This window comes from Rattus norvegicus, chromosome 5 (genome assembly GCF_021556685.1).
Source record: "Rattus norvegicus strain SHRSP/BbbUtx chromosome 5, alternate assembly SHRSP_T2T, whole genome shotgun sequence".
NCBI classification, from domain to species: domain Eukaryota; kingdom Metazoa; phylum Chordata; class Mammalia; order Rodentia; family Muridae; genus Rattus; species Rattus norvegicus.
Genome location: NC_141538.1, coordinates 170967988 through 170985947, shown reverse-complemented (window position 1 = coordinate 170985947; position 17960 = coordinate 170967988). Strand labels below are relative to the sequence as shown.

Genomic DNA, 17960 nt, shown 5'->3' with positions numbered 1-17960 from the left:
GATCCTCATTTCCAGCCTAACTCCCAAGTCACTACCATGGGTTGCTGTGTGGAGGAATGCCACACTGATAAGATCCCTATGTCCACCTGCAGGCCCCCACGTGTGCACTTCTGCTATCTGATGTTCTGGGAGGGACAGCCACTGGGCACTGGGGACCCAGTGCAGTTCCTCTATGGCCTTTAGTGACATCCAGGAGTCACTCTGAAGCTAGTTGCCTATAGCACTAAGTAGGGCTGTATTCTTGGGATGTAAGCAGCTGTCCCAGGGAGGGCAAACCTCTGCCAGAAACAGAAGAGTTGTTTACTGTTTGTGGCTGGCCTAGAGGGTCACCTCCCCTCTTGTCCCTGTGTCTAAGTTTGTCTTCCCTTAAAATGTTCTTTCTTCTCCCCTCCCTCCTGTCCCGAACCCTCCAGCAATGCAGAAGGCTAGCCTAGGGCAGCTGGGCCTCTGCCAGGCTTCCCCAGAGTAGCAAGTGTCTCTGGAGTATTTCTCCCACATCAACCAGTCCTAGCATCAGGACAGAGTCCCCAGCCATAGTAGGCAGTGAGTTACTGTGACAGAGAAGAGATTCCACATGTCTGACACTTCCAGATCCAGCTGAGCTCCTAGGAGGCCCAGGACCCCGCACAAAGACTTGGGCCTCTGGTGTCTCTGAGGCAGAGTGAAGTAGAAATTTAAGTGTCCTTTGGAAAGTCAGTTGTGTTGGATGGTGCTTTGCTGGGGCAGACCGGTGAAGGAACGTTTTGCTGAAGCAGACACAGGTGAAAGAATGTTCTGCTAAAGCGAGCATGTGAAAGGACACGTGATGAGGGATTCTTCGCTAACGACACGCATGTATCAGTCCGTAGTGTCGTTGAGCTGCGAATGTCGGGACTCCATAGAGAGAAGCCTCACCAAAAAACTTCTGGTGGTGTGCCGCAGTTTCTTGCCACTTCTGCAGACTCGGGCTGATTGGCAGAGTGATGTCAGCTGAGGCAGACGCACGTGCTGAGGCAAGACCCGTGGAGGACAGTGACGGCAGCTGAGCTTGGCTTGCTCATAGAGCTAGCTGTGCAGTGCTTGTGGGTCTCGTGTCTTTGTTGGTCTTCAGTTGGCTGAGAGAGGCACAGCTGAGAGCTTCTCTTGGCATCCCTGTCGGCCCCGGTCCTTCTTGCTGACTCGAGCCGAGGCTGAGGCCTGGCTGTCTCTGCTGGGCAGTGCCACCCCTGCTGATTCCTGTTTGCTATCCCGACTCTACCAGACTGGACTGCTGGTGTATCTGTTAGGTGTTTGGGATCGAGCTGCTGCCGGTGACTCCTGTGAACTGAGCAACACAGATAAGACGTGTTCTAAAGAACCTTTCTAAACAGGTCCACGTCCCTGCTTCTTTTCTTCTCTACTACCTCTGGTGGGTGGTGGGCTAGAAGGGGAGGTTAAAGTGCTTAAAAACCATCATTAAAAATAGGGTTTAAAACTTGAAGTCACAGGAGAGTCTGGCCAAAGTCAAGAAAGACACCCCCCAAACCGCCCAAACCCACGGTGCTCTGGAGACTTAGCCTCCCCAGCAGAAACGTCGTCATCTCCGCCACTGAAACAGGCTGGCTCTGGCTCTGGGGAAACAGGATAGCAAGCTGCTCTCTATGCTATCTACATGTCAGACCATTCTCTGAACTGGATACACTAAACGTAGCTGTCTCAGCTCCAGACATAGAACCTAGACCCACACACATGCACACACACACACACACACACACACATGCACACACACATGCACACAGATACCACAATACATGCACACAGACTCATACATACCACACACATACACAAAGCACACATACATACACACCACACATATGCACACACACACAGACACACTCATACCACACATACATACACAAAGCACACACACCACACAGATGCACACACACATACCACACATACACACACAAGCCCATACACAACACCATAGACACACACATATACACACATACCACATACATATACACACCACACACACACACACATCACACATACACACATATGTATTCACATCACACATACATACCACACATGCACATTCACACACCCCACAGTTACATAAACACACCCCACACATACATACATACCATACACACACACACACACCACACCATACAGTCTCCAAACCCATGTCACCTGCTGAATGCAGATCCTGACAGGCATTCGCTCCATCCTATTCCTGGCCTTCCTGAATGGCTACCACACTGGTGTAAAAATCACAGCCTCGCATCCTCACCCAAGAGCCTGTGCCCAGCTGGAAAGCACCTTCACAAGCAACTGCAACTCTGAGCCCACCCCTGCCCCCACCCCCGCCCCCAGCCAACCCTCCTATAGCCAGGTGTCTCCTGCTCACACTAACAAAGGAGATTTGAGAATAGACTACAGCACTCCAATGGGAAACCCCTGGTTGGTGTCTTGATGCAAGTATCACCTTTCCTTTCTATCAGAGCAGAGTACAACAAGCTAAGATGTGTTGTTTCTTTCTTTCACTCGTATGCTGCAAACGTTCCTGCATAGACCTTCTCCACTGTAGTTAGCAGCTGGATCAGGCCGGTGTGATGTCTCAGCAGGCATCACCAAGCCTGAGAACCTGAATTAAATCCTTAAGACCCACATGGTGGGAGGAAAGAACTGACTCACGGAAGTGGTCCTGTGAGCACCACATTTTGCCCCCAATACACACAGAAATAAATATAATAAAACCTGTTTTCGATAAAAAAAAATAAACAGTTTGGGGTCTGGGGAGATAGCTCAGCAGTGAAGAGATCTTGCTGTTAGAGATCAGTGGTTTTCAACCTTCCTAACTCTTCAGTACAGTTCCTTGTGCTGTGGTTATAAAGTTATTTTCATTGCCACTTTGTAACTGTAATTCTGCTACTGTTATGAATGACAATGTAACTATCTGAAATGCAGGATATCTGATACTAGACTCCTATGAAAAGGTTGTCCCACCGCCAAAGGGTCATGACCACCAGGTTGAGATCCTCTGTTCTAGAGGGTCTGTGTACCCACCTGGCAGTTTCGAAGTCCAGTTCCAAGGGATCCAATGCCCTCTTCTGGCCTTCTCAGGCACTGCATGCATACGGTGTATATACATGCTGGTAAAAAAGAAAACATGCATACACATAAAATAAAAATAATTCTTTAAAAAAAAATTAGGGGTTGGGGATTTAGCTCAGTGGTAGAGCGCTTGCCTAGCAACCGCAAGGCCCCTGGGTTCAGTCCCCAGGTCCAAAAAAAAAAAAATTTAAACATTGGTCAAGAGGCTTCCTCGGGATAGCCCTCTCTATGGGTAGCAGTGCAGTGGGGCAGAGGCTCTGTGGGCCCCTCGACGATGACAACACACAACTTGAGTGTTCACTGCTGTCTTTAACCTCTCTCTCCTAGATTTACTATAAAGTCATTAAGGACATCGAGCCTGGAGAGGAGCTGTTGGTGCATGTGAAAGAAGGTGCCTACTCCTTGGGTGTCATGGCCCCCAGCCTGGATGGTAAGACCCTGCTGAGCTGTGGCCCTGTGCATATATGTATATTTATGTACATATATGCATGTGTGTATATACATGTCCTCACACATATAGAAGCGTGTAGTTGATGCTGAGAGTTTTCTCTGATCATTTTCTATTTTACTTATGGAGGCTCTCTTTGAAACCTGGAGCTCACCAGTCTGGCTAGTCTGCCTAGCCAGGTGGCCTGAGCAACAGTGTCTCAGCTTCCTGAGGCTGGAAGTTGCAGGCGGCCAGCTGCACACCTACCTGGCTTTTATCTGAGTGCTGGGGATCCAAACTCTGGTTCTCATGCTCCCACGGCAAGCCTTTTATCCACCCAGACTTCACCCAGCCCCAGGAGGATGTCTTAAGTGTATTACAAACTTTCTGTAGTAAAAGGACCCCAACCTAGTTTGCCACTTGGGAGAGAAACTGGTCCGTGTAAGAGGGGAAGGAGCCAGGCTGTTTCCAGAAGCCCACCAGTAGTTACAAGTCCTAGAGAGTCACAGAGGGGTCGGTGTTTGGTCAGAACCAAGCTGAGGGCTGAAATGGATCCCACAGTGGGATGAGTCCTTAAGCTCCTCATACAAGTATGTGTCCAGCTGTTAGGGTGTGTCCAGCAGGTTCTGCCTGACAGTCTCTACCTGAGCATCTCTGAGGCAAGGGTAGAGAGGAAGCCAGTTTCACACACTCTGGGCTTTCGACACATGGATTTATACTCCATGTGGACTGCTTGGGGCCCTGACACAGCTGTCTTTTCAAGAAGGCCATGTTTGTAACGAAGTGTGGGTCTGTTGGCATTGCTCACCAAGGGGTTTCAGGATTCATGGCTACTTTCTCATGGGGCATGGTGGGGTGGAGGAGGGGGAGGTGTTGTTCCTGTGTGTACAGGAGAAGTACACTTGTATGGGTATGCATCTAGAGGTCAGAGGTCCACCTTGGCTGTTCCCCATTTGGTGCTCTCTCCCTTGTTTACTAGCCTGGAGCTTGCGGTAATTAGGCAGGGCTGGATGGCCAGCAAATCCCAGGGATTCTTCTGTCTCAGTTCCATTCCGGGCCATGCACGACATAGCAAGCGTGTTGCTCAGTTCTCTTTCCAGCCATCTTGTGTGGCTTTTTTTATTTTTCTAGGATGAGCTGCCAGTGGAACAGAAAAACACTGGCCCCTACCTGTTTTCTAGAGTCTAGAATAAATCCTGTCCCCTTCTCTGGGAGGCCAGAGCCTCGGATCCCCGAGGAGACACAAAGATTCCAGGAGCTGGATGCTCACTGGAAGTCTCTGTGACCACACCTGTGGACTCAGCCTCAGTTTATCTGTTGACCCTTCAAGCCCTCCAGTGACCGGAGCGCCCCCTTCTGGTGGTGGTGACTGTTTCGTTTTCCGTAGTCATACATATCTCTATGTCGTCAGACAAGACATCGGGGCGGAAGGACCATTTTACCAGCCAGATCCTCTCTGACTCCTCCCCTAAAATTTCATTTCAATCGGGCGGTCGCAAAAACAAAAACAAATTGCCGAGACTTGCACAGCAAGAGGGGAGGTTTGCTTTCCCTTTAGATGATCCTTGAGAGGGCCTGTGAATCTGGGCCAGCACCTGAGAACCACAGGAGATAAATACTCTGAGCCCAGAGGAGAATCCTGAGCCACTGCGTTTGTACGTTGAAACCCCTTTCTTCCGAAAGGTTCTTTTTGGGGCTTTGATTCTTGTCCCCCTACACACGCCTCCCACCCCCGATATTAAATAACCCGCTTTGAATTTTTTTCTAATAACTGATCAAACACTTGGGAGCTAATTACTTTCCACGCATAATAGCCTGACATCAAATATTTGACTTCCCTAACCTCCGCTGTCAAGATCACTTTTTTCACCACCCCAACAGCTACCCCACCCCCCACCCCAGGCACACACCCTAGTCAAATTCCGAACCTCACAGAAAGGGAATGCAAACGCGTCCCTCACTAAGATAATTATCATAAAAAAAAATCTTTTATCCCAGCCCTGGCTAAATGCAGCCAGCCCCTTTATCGCCGCAGGAATTTGGAGTAGACTCTTGAGCGCTTTTGAGCTGGAGTCGTAGATTAGGATGCGGGTGCCGCCGCGTAATTGTGAGCTCCTCGGTCTTCAAGCCATTAGGCAGGGATTTATTTTTTTCTGTTTCGTTCCCGTTCGGCCGGGGGAAAGTCGCTGATGGAACCTGAACTAGACAAGCAAGGTGCAGGTTTGACAGACAGGCACTGGTATGGGATCATTTGATGGAAGGTTAATGTACCCAGCCCAAGACCCACACCGCATTTAGGGTTTCTTTCCTTGTGCTTTTGTCGGGGATATGGAGGTCTGGGTCGGGATTGTTGGAATGAGGATGAAAACAGAACCTCTGTCTTGCCTGATGACAGGTAGGGGACAGCATTGTTCCCCCAAAGTTGGAGCCCTGTACAGATAGCGCTCCTCACGGGCAGCTGGATGGAAGGCACAGCCCACTCCCTGGTCACGAGGCCTTATTAAGTTTTGATTAGGAAGACTTTTTTTCCCCCCTTTTTCTGAGAAGTACTTGCCCTTTGGAGAAAAAGCAACCGTTTGCATTCAGACCATTTCTTCATTTACAAAGCCTCCTGAGGATCCACTTCCCCTCTCCAAGATGTGGCCATTGTGTCGTGGGCACAGAAAAGACTAGGGCAGTGATAGACATGACATCACTATAGCCCGTCTTTCGGCGGTGCCTTACATGGAATTCTGTGTGCCGGGAAAATGAAAAGGTCGTGCTGAGTGCCCCAGGTGTGTGCCCAAGGCTACCCGCTCCCTGCCTAGAAAAAATCTGAGAGGCTCTGCCACCCCACTCACCCGGGAAGACTAGACCTAGGCACATCCTGTTCCCAGCTCTGTCCTCCTACAGGGACAAGCTGAAGTCCAGAAGACACAGGGCCAGAGGAGAAGGGTAACTGCAGTCACCAAGGTCATTACCACCGTCCAGGGTAACTTCTAATTCATCCAGTAAGAATCCAGCTGAATTTTCTTATTGAATCCCTACATTTAAATGTTTAACCTTAAGGCCTGATAGGACGGCCCTTAAGTTTGATCCCAACACTCAGTGCTGAGGCAGACAGATCTCTATGAGTTCAAGGCCAGCCTGGTCTACATAGAGAATTCTAGGCCAAGCGGGGCTACGTGGTAAGACCCTGCCCACAAACGACTTTTTAAATTTAATTTAAAAATAAAATAATGTTTAAAGCCAAACTCCCAATCAGAACCAGAGGCCTTGGATAACCAGCAGTATGGTGACTGATGTCAGGTTCCTTTTCCTCACTGGAGGAAGACTTTTCCTCACTGTCAGACTTTTCCTCACTGAGTCTGGAAAGCATGTCTCATTCCTGACTCCATGATCGTCACATCCAATCCCTTCTGGTTCTCAGGAGCAGCTCTGTGGAGCCACAAGGGTTCCGTGAGTAGCGTGTGCCTGGCGTGCCCGGACACAGGATCCTCTCCTGTGGGGTTCTAACTCTGAATACCAGGGTTGGCTTGAAGGGTGGTTGTGAACACCTTCGAACTCTTGTAGGATCTGACCGTTGCCCTCATAACCCTCTGTGGGAAGTCAGAGCCCTGGTACCCGGCACCTCACTCCCAGACGGTGAAAAGGGCCAGCCGCAGCTGTGCACATGTAATTCCGTGGGGGTTTTTCTTCACCCCCTTTTGCTCCTGAGTCACCACAGGGTGTGTCTGTACCTGCTGTAGCCTGTTGTAGCTCTCGAATGAATGGCACAGAGACCTAATAAATTCATTAACAAGCTGCAGGCACTGTGTTGGGCAGACATTTAACTGTCTGTGGCTGCCGACTTTCCAGCAACATGGTCCTTCACCTGCAATCTGAGTCTTGCCCTGGCTCACTCTGCTCCATGTGTACCCTCATGATGAATCCCTAGAACGATCCCCCAACACAGCTAACTACCCTGGGTAGTTAGTCTGAGTGGAGGGTCTCCAAATATTGCCTGCCCCAAGAGTGCCAGCAAGCCTCCCCCCGGGCATTACTGTTCACAGTATTCACAGCCCGCTGCTCTGAGAAGAGCTCCTTTGAATTGCGTTTTATCCCTCGGTTGACGTGGAAGGTGGTTACTGTGTGTGTGGATCGCCTGGGCCTGCCTCCTCCCGACCCTAAACTGTGAGTTGTGTCATCCACCTCTGGCACCTAAGGAAGGGTTCGAGGCCTTCCCCGGAGATGTTAGGGGTGGAGATCTCCAAGCCAAGGCAAGAATACAATCCTTGTTTTCCCGGATCAGCACAGAAGGGTACACAGCACAGCTCAGCATGGCAGGGCTATGTGTAGGAAAGAATTCCACTGACCCAAAGGACCCACAGCACCTTCCTTCCACAGTTTCCTTTCCCCCACTGAAAAGAGGTCTGGGCAAGGTAAGCCGGTGGGGCCAGGCTGTCTGGCCCCTGGCATAACTGGATTACCTGGATCAGAAGTGCTGCCCACCCAGTCATCCCTAAGCACACACATGCCTATTCCCTGGCACCCAGATATTACCAGCAAGCACACTGGTGTCATGGTGGGTATCAGGGCACAGGCTCAGCGCACTGCACTCGTTTACCCGGCTCTGCAGGGTGCCTTGGATTCTGAAGACCCAGGGTTAGGATTGCCAGGTACAGCCTGCGATTACTACACTTCCACTCAAGGCAGCAGAGAGGCTCTCTCCTCAGAAGCCTATGCTGTTCTGGGCCCAGAGAAGCTAACCATATCCTGTAGAGTCGGAAAACAGCCTGTGGTTATGGTGGGAGTCTCTCTCTGATGGGAGATGGGGTTGGGAGCAGCACATCCCTGCCGTAACCTAAGTCCCTGCTTGGTGCTGGATACCAGGCCAGTCCTCATGACCATGTACCTTCCTACACATTTGCACCATGCACACAGATGCAAATATACCTCCCACATGCAAGCATATATAAGCACAGACACACATTCTCGCCTACAAATGCAAATCCCTAATACATGCCCATTCACACACATACAAACTTGTACCCACCTATTCACAATGGCATATAGGATGACAGGTCCATATATGTACACACAAATACCTCACAAACACTCATCCGTGTCTTTGTATGTATAGAACTCAAACATACATGCACACACAACCCATAAGAAGTCATATACAGAGTCACACGAAGGTGTTCATGAATGTATAATTTTTATGCATATATATGCACACTACATGTGTGTTCACACATGTAGTTATATGCATAAACATGTACCCACATTGATAAGTAGGTACACATATGCATGCATACCCACTCGATAAAGTCTTAGTGCAGACGCCTGGGAATGCCACACACACTTTACAAACATGGATGCAGTTCATGTGAGACGCTTGTGAAAACACAGTTGTATGAGCATACACATCCACCCACAAGGTCAGAGTGTGTCAAAATGCACACGTGCACGCTCACGTGTGCAATAAGCCCTCTGTGTGCAAGGTCTGAAAGCAGGTGTTCTCTCTCCAGGCCGGGTTGAAAGCTGAAGGGCCTGAAGCCGCAGCAAGGCGGGGCAGGGCATGGAGACCCCGCCCGGTTACAGCTCCAGGCTAATTGTTTGGTTTGGCACTGTGCTCGGGATGCTGCCTCATAAACTTAATAATAACTGCCCCCCTTTAATTTGTTTGACCTTGACGACAATAATTTATTATATGCGATGGAGTTCTGCCTTTTTTTTCCTCCTAATTCATAAACAAAGCTCTTGGCCTGGCTTCCTTCTCAGTTCTGAGGCAGGGCCTCCTTGAATCCACAGTGGCCGCTAGGGAGGCAGGGAGGAGCCTGACTTCGCTCAGTGTTTCCATGATGAAGGGATGGGGTCCTCCAGCGTGGCTTGATCTGTCCTGTGACCTTTGCACCCCTGGGCAGCCAGGACGAGGGCTGGAAGGAAGCTGGTTAGGATCAGCCCAGGGTGAATCGAAGCCCTGGGAAGGCAGGCAGTGAGGATGGGCTGGGTCTCTGGGCCCCTGTGGATCCAGGGGTGGGTGTCTGGCTCTCTTGACCACCTCTTTGCCCTCTGTCTTGCAGAGGATCCCACGTTCCGCTGCGACGAGTGTGATGAGCTCTTCCAGTGCAGGCTGGACCTGAGACGCCATAAGAAGTATGCATGCAGCTCTTCAGGGGCCCCGCTCTACGAGGGCCTAGGGGAGGAGCTCAAGCCTGAGGGCCTTGGCGGGGGCAACGATGGGCAAGCCCATGAATGCAAGGACTGCGAGCGGATGTTCCCCAACAAATACAGGTGCCACCTACCCCGCCTCCCATACCCCTTGATCCCCAGCCCACCTCCCTGTCAGGCCAGGGCTCTAGGGCTAAGAGACTAAGGGCTCCTGTATGCCACCGCCCTAAACGGAGAACCATGTGTGTCCACGTGGCTGGAAGCCACAGCCGGTTTCTGATTCTTACCATAAAGGTCCTGGTCCCCAGCGGGGAGACCTAGGGCAGGCCACGGGCACCACCGCTCTACACAGTCAGGGCTGTGGAGACATCTCGAAAGATAGAAAGAGTGCGGACCAGCTTGGGTTTGGCCACCTGGTTGGCCCTAGTGCTACTTCTGCAGTAAGGCCCCAGGCTGGGAGGCACGGGGCCACAGTACCCACTGTAGAGGGGACGTAAGTCAGCCTGGCTCTCTAGACATACACAGTCCTTCTTAGTGAACCCAGGAAAGATCGTGCAAGGCCTTCACTTGGGAGATTTGCCCACCCTTACCCCATGGCAGCTACCTGCCTAGGAGTGACTTCAGAGGTATCCTCAAAGAGAGCTTCAAGCTCAGCTGAGTGGCAGCCACACTCAGGCAGCTGGAGCGGTCCCAACCTGTCCTTCTCTGAGGCCAGGCAGGATTGAGGACCCAGGCACCAGGAGCCTTGGGACCTATATGACCCCTGGGACAAAAGAGCATCCTCAGCTGTGGGTAGGGAAGCTGAGACCTCTGGCCCTAAGTGGTCCGAGGAGTGGAGGAGTCTGGGAAGTTCTCCAGGCTAAACGCCCCTGCATTGAAGAGTTTGCTCGGGACAACCTCGCAAAGTCAGAGCAAAATCTCATCAGGCCGCTAACAGGCCTGTGATTACAAGGGATTTACCACCAATCCCATCACGGACTCCCCGGGGACAGCAGACCCTCCACCCCGAACAGATGACAGCGAATAAACGCGTGGGCAGATCCCGCCTGAGCGCTTAGCGGAGAACAGGGCTGAGGAGGGTCCGTGTTTTCTTTACATAAACACATAAATCACAATTAACAACGGGGAAAAGATACAATCTCTGGGAGCCAGAGGAGCAGGCGTTCCTGCTCTACGCGGATGGCTGGGCCCCGTAATTAACGGGCCGTGATATATTACTGCTTTGCTCATGAAGATTAACGGTCATCCCAGAGACAGAAGAGACAGAGTCCCCAGGGAGGAGGGGATTAGGAGTTGCTAGTGCGGCCGAGAGGAGCGCGTCCCCCCCACCCAGCCCCCAGCATCTGTTCTTAACACTGTGACATATCTCATTTAAGACCCTCTCTACCACTACCCACCGTACGTGCTCAGCCAGAGAGCTTCTCAGGGGGCTGCCTTGAACCATGGCCCTGTCTTACTCCAGGACTTACAGCAGTGTTGATACCCTGAGTCAACCCTAGGAAGGTTATCTCAGCCCTAGTCCCTGTGACCCTAGAACAAGGGAGGGTATGCATGCACTCCAATCCCCCTGCAGCGTGATGGGGCCTCCAAGGGGCCACATACAGGCGAACAAGCCATATGGGGTAGAGGACCTCTTCCTCCAGACAAACGGACCCTATAGTGATTCCCATCCCCTGTACACAGCTTGGAGCAACACATGATTGTCCACACAGAAGAGCGTGAGTACAAATGTGATCAGTGTCCCAAGGCCTTCAACTGGAAGTCCAACCTCATCCGCCACCAGATGTCTCACGACAGTGGCAAGCGCTTCGAATGTGAAAACTGCGTCAAGGTACCAGCCGCGCTCACGTGTATACGCTCCCTCCGCCCTACTTTGAAATGAGATGAGATGTCGTGGATTAGGGTGCCCTGAGGTCCTTAGGTTCTTCATGACTGGGGAGGACAGGAAGTCCCAGAGAATATGCCATCCAACAGCCCTGCAGGAAACAGAGGCAAGACCAGGGTTGAGTCTTCTGCAGGGCAGTCCTGTGCCCCTGCCAGGGTGTAATGACAAGGGTTGCAGGGGTGAAGCTCTCAGACCCGTGATCTCCCAGGACAGTGCTCTAGAAAACAGTGTATATCTTTCAGAGCCTCAGGGCCACTGCAGGGAAACTGAGGCCAGGAGAGATCCAGCACCTCGCTGAGGCCCTCTAATAATCCCTACTACAGCAAGAACCATCCCAGCTAGCTAAGTGCAGGGGCAGCAAGAAAGAGGGGCGGGGCCCAGCTTTCGTACCCCTAGGTTTACAGTGGAGTTCATTAGGGGCAGGTACTAATGGCTTCTATCTCCCCAGGTGTTCACAGACCCCAGCAACCTCCAGCGTCACATCCGCTCACAGCACGTCGGTGCCCGGGCTCATGCCTGCCCTGACTGCGGCAAGACCTTTGCCACATCCTCCGGCCTCAAACAGCACAAGCATATCCACAGCACGGTGAAGCCATTCATATGTGAGTGCCCAGCCTGGACCCTCTGGCCCCTGCTGAGGGTGCTCCTCCATCCAGACGCCTTTATAGCTGGTCCTGTGACACCATGGTGTTTCTCTGTTGGCTGGCCACCTCCTCTCCCCTTCCCACCTCCACATCTCCCCCATACCTCTGATGTAGGCAAGGGGTTCTCTAGTGATGGAGATTTCCGTAGAGGGGGTGAGTTATTGCTCATCCTGTGTTTTCACCCGGCTCTCCCTGGCGCCCCACCCTAGTCGAGCCCCAGCTGGACCTCTGAGTGTGACCGTCCCAGCTGACATGTTCTGAGCATCGTGTCTCTTAGGGAGCCCCAAATGCAACCATCCCTCGGTGTCATACACTGAACATGGCATCTCCTAAGCCTCTCCCGGCATCTGTGACCCCTCCTTTGTCTGTGGTCTCTGCAACCTTGCTTTGACCAAGGGTAGCTAACTAAAAGGAAATCCCCAGCAGTGGACAGACAGGCCTTATGAGCAGTTGGTGTGCGGTATAAGTCTGAAACTCGAGGTGCATCGCTGTGCATCCTGCGGACCATGGAGTGTGCCTGAGAGATACAGAAAGCTAGGAGAGGAAGCCATAGTCCGCTAACGGGGATGTCCAATGGTGCAGCTCTTCCAAGGAAGGATCTGTTATTTGAAGAAGAGTTCCCAGTGACCAGGCACCAGCCGCATGTCAGCAGACCCTGTGTCTACCTGACGATTGATACCTGGGTGTACAACCAATGTCTGGACACCCCACATCCTTACCTCACTGAGCAGAGACCGGGAAAGAAAGCATATTTCTGATCGGAAAGCTCAGATGTGCACGTGTGTATGAGAGAGAGGGTGGTAAAGAGAGAAAGTGTCTGGGTCACAGAGCCATTCTCATGGACACTTTCCAGAAAGGACTCTTGGAAGGAATGTGTATCCCTGTGAGAGAGTGTATGGTATGGGCTAGTGAGTTGACACTACTGTCTTACACACACACACACACACACACACACACACACACACACATGCATATATGCCAGTGCTTGTGCATACCTACACACATATCCCATGTGCATACATATCCCAGAAGTAAAGTGAACTTCTCCTGACCGGGGTCCCTTCCTGTTCTGGTAGCTTCATCAGGTTCTGCTCCTCATATACCCAGCATAATGTGGTAGCCAGGACACATACTCACTCTCTCTCCCTCTGCCCAGCGGCCATTCTTATAATCTAGGACCTACCCTTCCTGGGACTTGCCCAGATGTCTCTGCAACCCACATACCACAGAGCCCTCATCCCCGGTTGGAGAAATAAGTAGAACCAAGGGTCCCTCTGTCCCAGAAGGCCCCCAAGTGAGAGGCTTCCTTCGATGATGGCAGCAGGTGATATCTAGGTACCATCAGGGTCCCCTGGAGGCCCAGGAACATAACAGAGGTCTCAGGGGAGTTGCTTGTCTAGTCTGTCTGAATAACCTGAGCTTGGAATCTGCCTGTGGTTCCCTGTGGGCAACCAGGGGTAGGGGAAGGTTATTTATAGCCCACCTAAATGTGGTGCCTCTCCCAGAACAGTATCCCCAAAAGGGAAGATTTGATTAAATGAAGCGAAATTTGTCTCCTCTCAGCCAGAAAATGTCCTGCCATGATGACCAGGAGGGCAGGGCCGCTAATATAAATAGATATTGTGATTAAAGTGTGTGATAATCTCAGAGAAAAGACACCCCAGCTGAAGGCGCAGATGTAGGTTTGCAGAGGGCAGGAGAGCAAGAGACAGGCTACAATCACTGTTTCTACCATGCTGCGGAAACAAACTGTCCTGTGGGGAGAGTCAGAGAGGGTGGTGTGTGTGTGTGTGTGTGTGTGTTTGTGTGTGTGTGTGTTTGTATGTATGTGTATATGTGTGTGTCTCTGTGTGTATGTGTGTGTGTTTGTGTGTGTGTGTTTGTATGTATGTGTATATGTGTGTGTCTCTGTGTGTATGTGTGTGTGTTTGTGTGTGTGTGTGTTTGTATGTATGTGTATATGTGTGTGTCTCTGTGTGTATGTGTGTGTATGTATGTGTGTATGTGTGTATATGTGTGTCTGTGTGTCAGTGTGTGTGTCTGTGTGTATGTGTATATGTGTATGCATGTGTATGTATGTGTGTCTGTGTCTCTGTGTGTATGTATGTGTGTGTATATGATGTGTATATGATGTGTATGTGTGTCTGTATGTATTTATGTGTGTATATTTATATGTTTGTGTGTATATGTATGTGTGTATCTGTGTCTATGTGTATGAATGTGTGTATGTATATGTGTCTGTGTTTATGTATGTGTGTGTCTATGTATGTACGTGTGTGTGTGTGTGTGTGTGTCAGTGGGAAGAGAGAGATTAGAGATAGACAGGATTTAAGAATATGAAGGAATGTGCAGCATATACACATATACCTCTTTTTCTTTTGGTGAAAAAGGAGAAAAAACAGTGGGGGCTTTACTGGCCTCCAGTTCCCAGGCTTCGGGAAGATGACTGTGGAGTCTTCTGAGCCTCTGAGCTAGGGTGAGATCCAGCTGGTTTTGTCCTGCCCTGTAAGAGATCACCTGGTATCTGTCAGCCAGAGCAGACCCTACTGGACCCTCCAGGATGTCAGCTCTTAGCCAGTAGGGTTTCCATGTTTGAGAGCATAGCTACCCAGCCCTTTCCCTAAAGGTCATAGACAGAGCCTCACCCATACTTGGCCAGCCTCCAAACTGGTTAAACACAATCAGGAGCTCTCCTTTCCAACCCAGGCCCTAACTCTAGGGTTCCTAAGGACTGCTGGGACACCCTGGTGGCATCTGGGACAGAAAGGCAGAAAGCAAGGAACACTTTAATCTAGGAAGTAAGAATGCTCACCTTGTAGAAATAGCCATCACTGAGGTCACCACCTTGAGGCAAGTCGCATGGACGTTCTGAGATGCCATCTCCTAGCCAGTGAGACTGGTACTGTGTACCTGTGCTCTGTCCTCACCCAGCCTGAACCACAGACAGTGTCTTAGTCAGGGTTTTACTGCTATGAACAGACACCATGACCAAGCCAACTCTTGTAAGGACATGTGACTGGGGCTGGCTTACAGGTTCAGAGGTTCAGTCCATTAGAATCAAGGCAGGAACATGGCAGCATCCAGGCAGGCATGGTGCCGGAGGAGGCGAGAGTTCTACGTCTTTATACCTTCCTCTGTACCTGGGGTTCCTGGTGATCTCACTCCGCATCTGTGTTTTCGCCTCCTGTGGTTGTTCTAGGTGAGGTCTGCCACAAGTCATACACGCAGTTCTCCAACCTGTGCCGGCACAAGCGGATGCACGCCGACTGCAGAACGCAGATCAAGTGCAAGGACTGTGGGCAGATGTTCAGCACTACCTCCTCCCTCAACAAGCACCGGAGATTCTGCGAGGGCAAGAACCATTACACGCCGGGCGGCCTCTTCACCCCGGGCCTGCCCTTGACCCCCAGCCCCATGATGGACAAGACGAAGCCCTCCCCAACCCTCAACCACGGGGGCCTAGGCTTCAGCGAGTACTTCCCCTCCAGACCTCATCCTGGGAGCCTGCCCTTCTCGGCTGCCCCTCCGGCCTTCCCCACGCTCACACCAGGCTTCCCGGGCATCTTCCCTCCATCCTTGTACCCACGACCACCTCTGCTACCTCCCACACCGCTGCTCAAAAGTCCCCTGAACCACGGGCAGGATGCCAAGCTACACAGCCCGTTGGGAAACCCAGCCCTGCCCCTTGTCTCTGCGGTCAGCAACAGCAGCCAGGGCGCCACGGCGGCCACGGGGCCGGAGGAGAAATTCGATGGCCGCCTGGAAGACTCGTACGTAGAGAAGGTCAAAAACAGGAGCCCTGACATGTCGGATGGCAGTGACTTCGAGGATATCAACACCACAACCGGGACAGACTTGGACACCACCACCGGCACAGGGTCTGACCTGGACAGCGACCTGGACAGTGACAGAGACAAAAGCAAGGACAAAGGGAAGCCAGCAGAGAGCAAACCTGAGTTTGGGGGTGCATCGGTGCCCCCCGGGGCCATGAACAGTGTGGCTGAGGTACCGGCCTTCTATTCACAGCATTCCTTCTTCCCGCCTCCCGAGGAACAGCTGCTGACAGCCTCGGGGGCTGCGGGCGACTCCATCAAGGCCATTGCGTCCATCGCAGAGAAGTACTTCGGTCCCGGCTTCATGAGCATGCAGGAGAAGAAGCTGGGCTCGCTACCCTACCACTCCGTGTTCCCCTTCCAGTTCCTGCCTAACTTCCCCCACTCTCTCTACCCCTTTACGGACCGAGCCCTCGCCCACAACTTGCTGGTCAAGGCTGAGCCAAAGTCACCCCGGGATGCCCTCAAGGTGGGCGGCCCCAGTGCGGAGTGCCCCTTCGACCTCACCACCAAACCAAAAGAGGCCAAACCTGCCCTGCTCACACCCAAGGCCCCCCTCGTGCCCTCGTCTGGCGAGGAACAGCCGCTGGACCTGAGCATCGGCAGCAGGGCCCGGGCGAGCCAAAATGGAGGCAGCCGTGAACCCCGGAAGAACCACATCTACGGTGAACGCAAGCCGGGGGTTGGCGAGGGGCTGCCTAAGGTGTGCCCAGCACAGCTACCCCAGCAGCCTTCCCTGCACTACGCCAAGCCCTCACCCTTCTTCATGGATCCCATCTACAGGTATTGACATGGCCCTCCCTCGCTCTCCACGGGGCAACATCCGAGGAGCTAGGCGGGGACTCTGTTCGTCTCGCTTTCTTAACCTCCTAACTCAAGGTTCTTCTGTGTTCATTCCCTGGCATCAGGGCAGTGCCTCAGCCTGTGGGGATCCCATGCCCCTTCAAATGGAGCCCTGCTAGGAAGGCCAGGATCCCATCTCCAGGGTGTGTGTGGTTCCCTTGCACCAATTACAACTTAGGCATCTTCCAACCTACTTTGAGCCTTTCGGTTAGACCCTGTCCACAGCACCTTCCCTCATCAGCTGTCTTTTCTGGAGCAGGTCTCTGCCTCCCACAAAGGCCAGTGCACCCTACTCTGCCTTGAGCCCTACCCTGGAGGGTTGTGGGGTTCTGGTAGCCCTGAGCAAATCAAAGGAGTTACTGGTCCTGGTAGGGTGAAATTCTTGTCTCCCAGACACTGGTTCCAATGAAGGGCAAGTTGAGTCTGCTCCCTGATGTATGGAAAGGGGTTGAGCCTCCCAAAGAGGGGAGTGGGCTTGGAAAGCAAGGGTGGGTTTCATGTCTGATCCCCACTCCTGCCAGCATATAACACCCACTTTGCCATGGGAGGGAGTCCCGGGGAAGAAGTGGATAATCTAGCAGAGAGCTGTGCACTTGACATTGACCTTGTGTGCTTCCTCAGGCACATCGTGCACCTGTGTGAGCATGCATCAAGAGACTCTCAGGGAACAGGCCTGTGGGCCTGCTGTCTCCTTGGAGCTAGCCATGGTTTGGGGATGGAGGGGAGCGGGGTGATGGGCTCACAGTTCTTAAAGAGGCAAGTGGGTGAGGAAGAGATAAAGTTGTAAGGAAATCCCAAGTGAAGCAGACTACACAGCTGCCACCCAGAGGACCCGGCCTCCTCTAACACGGGTACCCACCCAGGGGACATGGCCTCCTCCCCACAGGTACCCACTCAAGCTTCTGTTTCCTGTCGGATTCTGGCTTTGTAATCCCAGGGAACAAGAATGATACTCATCAAGGTGCCTCATCGGGAAGTACCGGGGCTCCAGAGAGGGAAAGAGACGGAGACCGGTACTCTGCTGAGTCAGGAAGCAAGAGGCACCTGCTGCTCCTTGGGTTCATACAGGGCGTAGGTAGTTGGAGACAAACAGAGCCTTCTGGTTAGACCCCACG

General features: G+C 52.1%; 1 protein-coding gene across 15 annotated transcripts in view; it reads left to right on the top strand.

The window, feature by feature from the left end:
* The window catches only part of Prdm16 (PR/SET domain 16), a 324217-nt gene that overhangs the window by 283439 nt on the left and 22818 nt on the right, over positions 1–17960 (top strand). For all 15 annotated transcript variants that reach the window (NM_001427303.2, XM_087659972.1, XM_087659968.1 and 12 more), the window contains 5 exon segments: positions 3406–3508; positions 9553–9763; positions 11324–11471; positions 11974–12127; positions 15369–16785. In NM_001427303.2, the coding sequence (NP_001414232.1) occupies positions 3406–3508; positions 9553–9763; positions 11324–11471; positions 11974–12127; positions 15369–16785 (2033 nt within the window).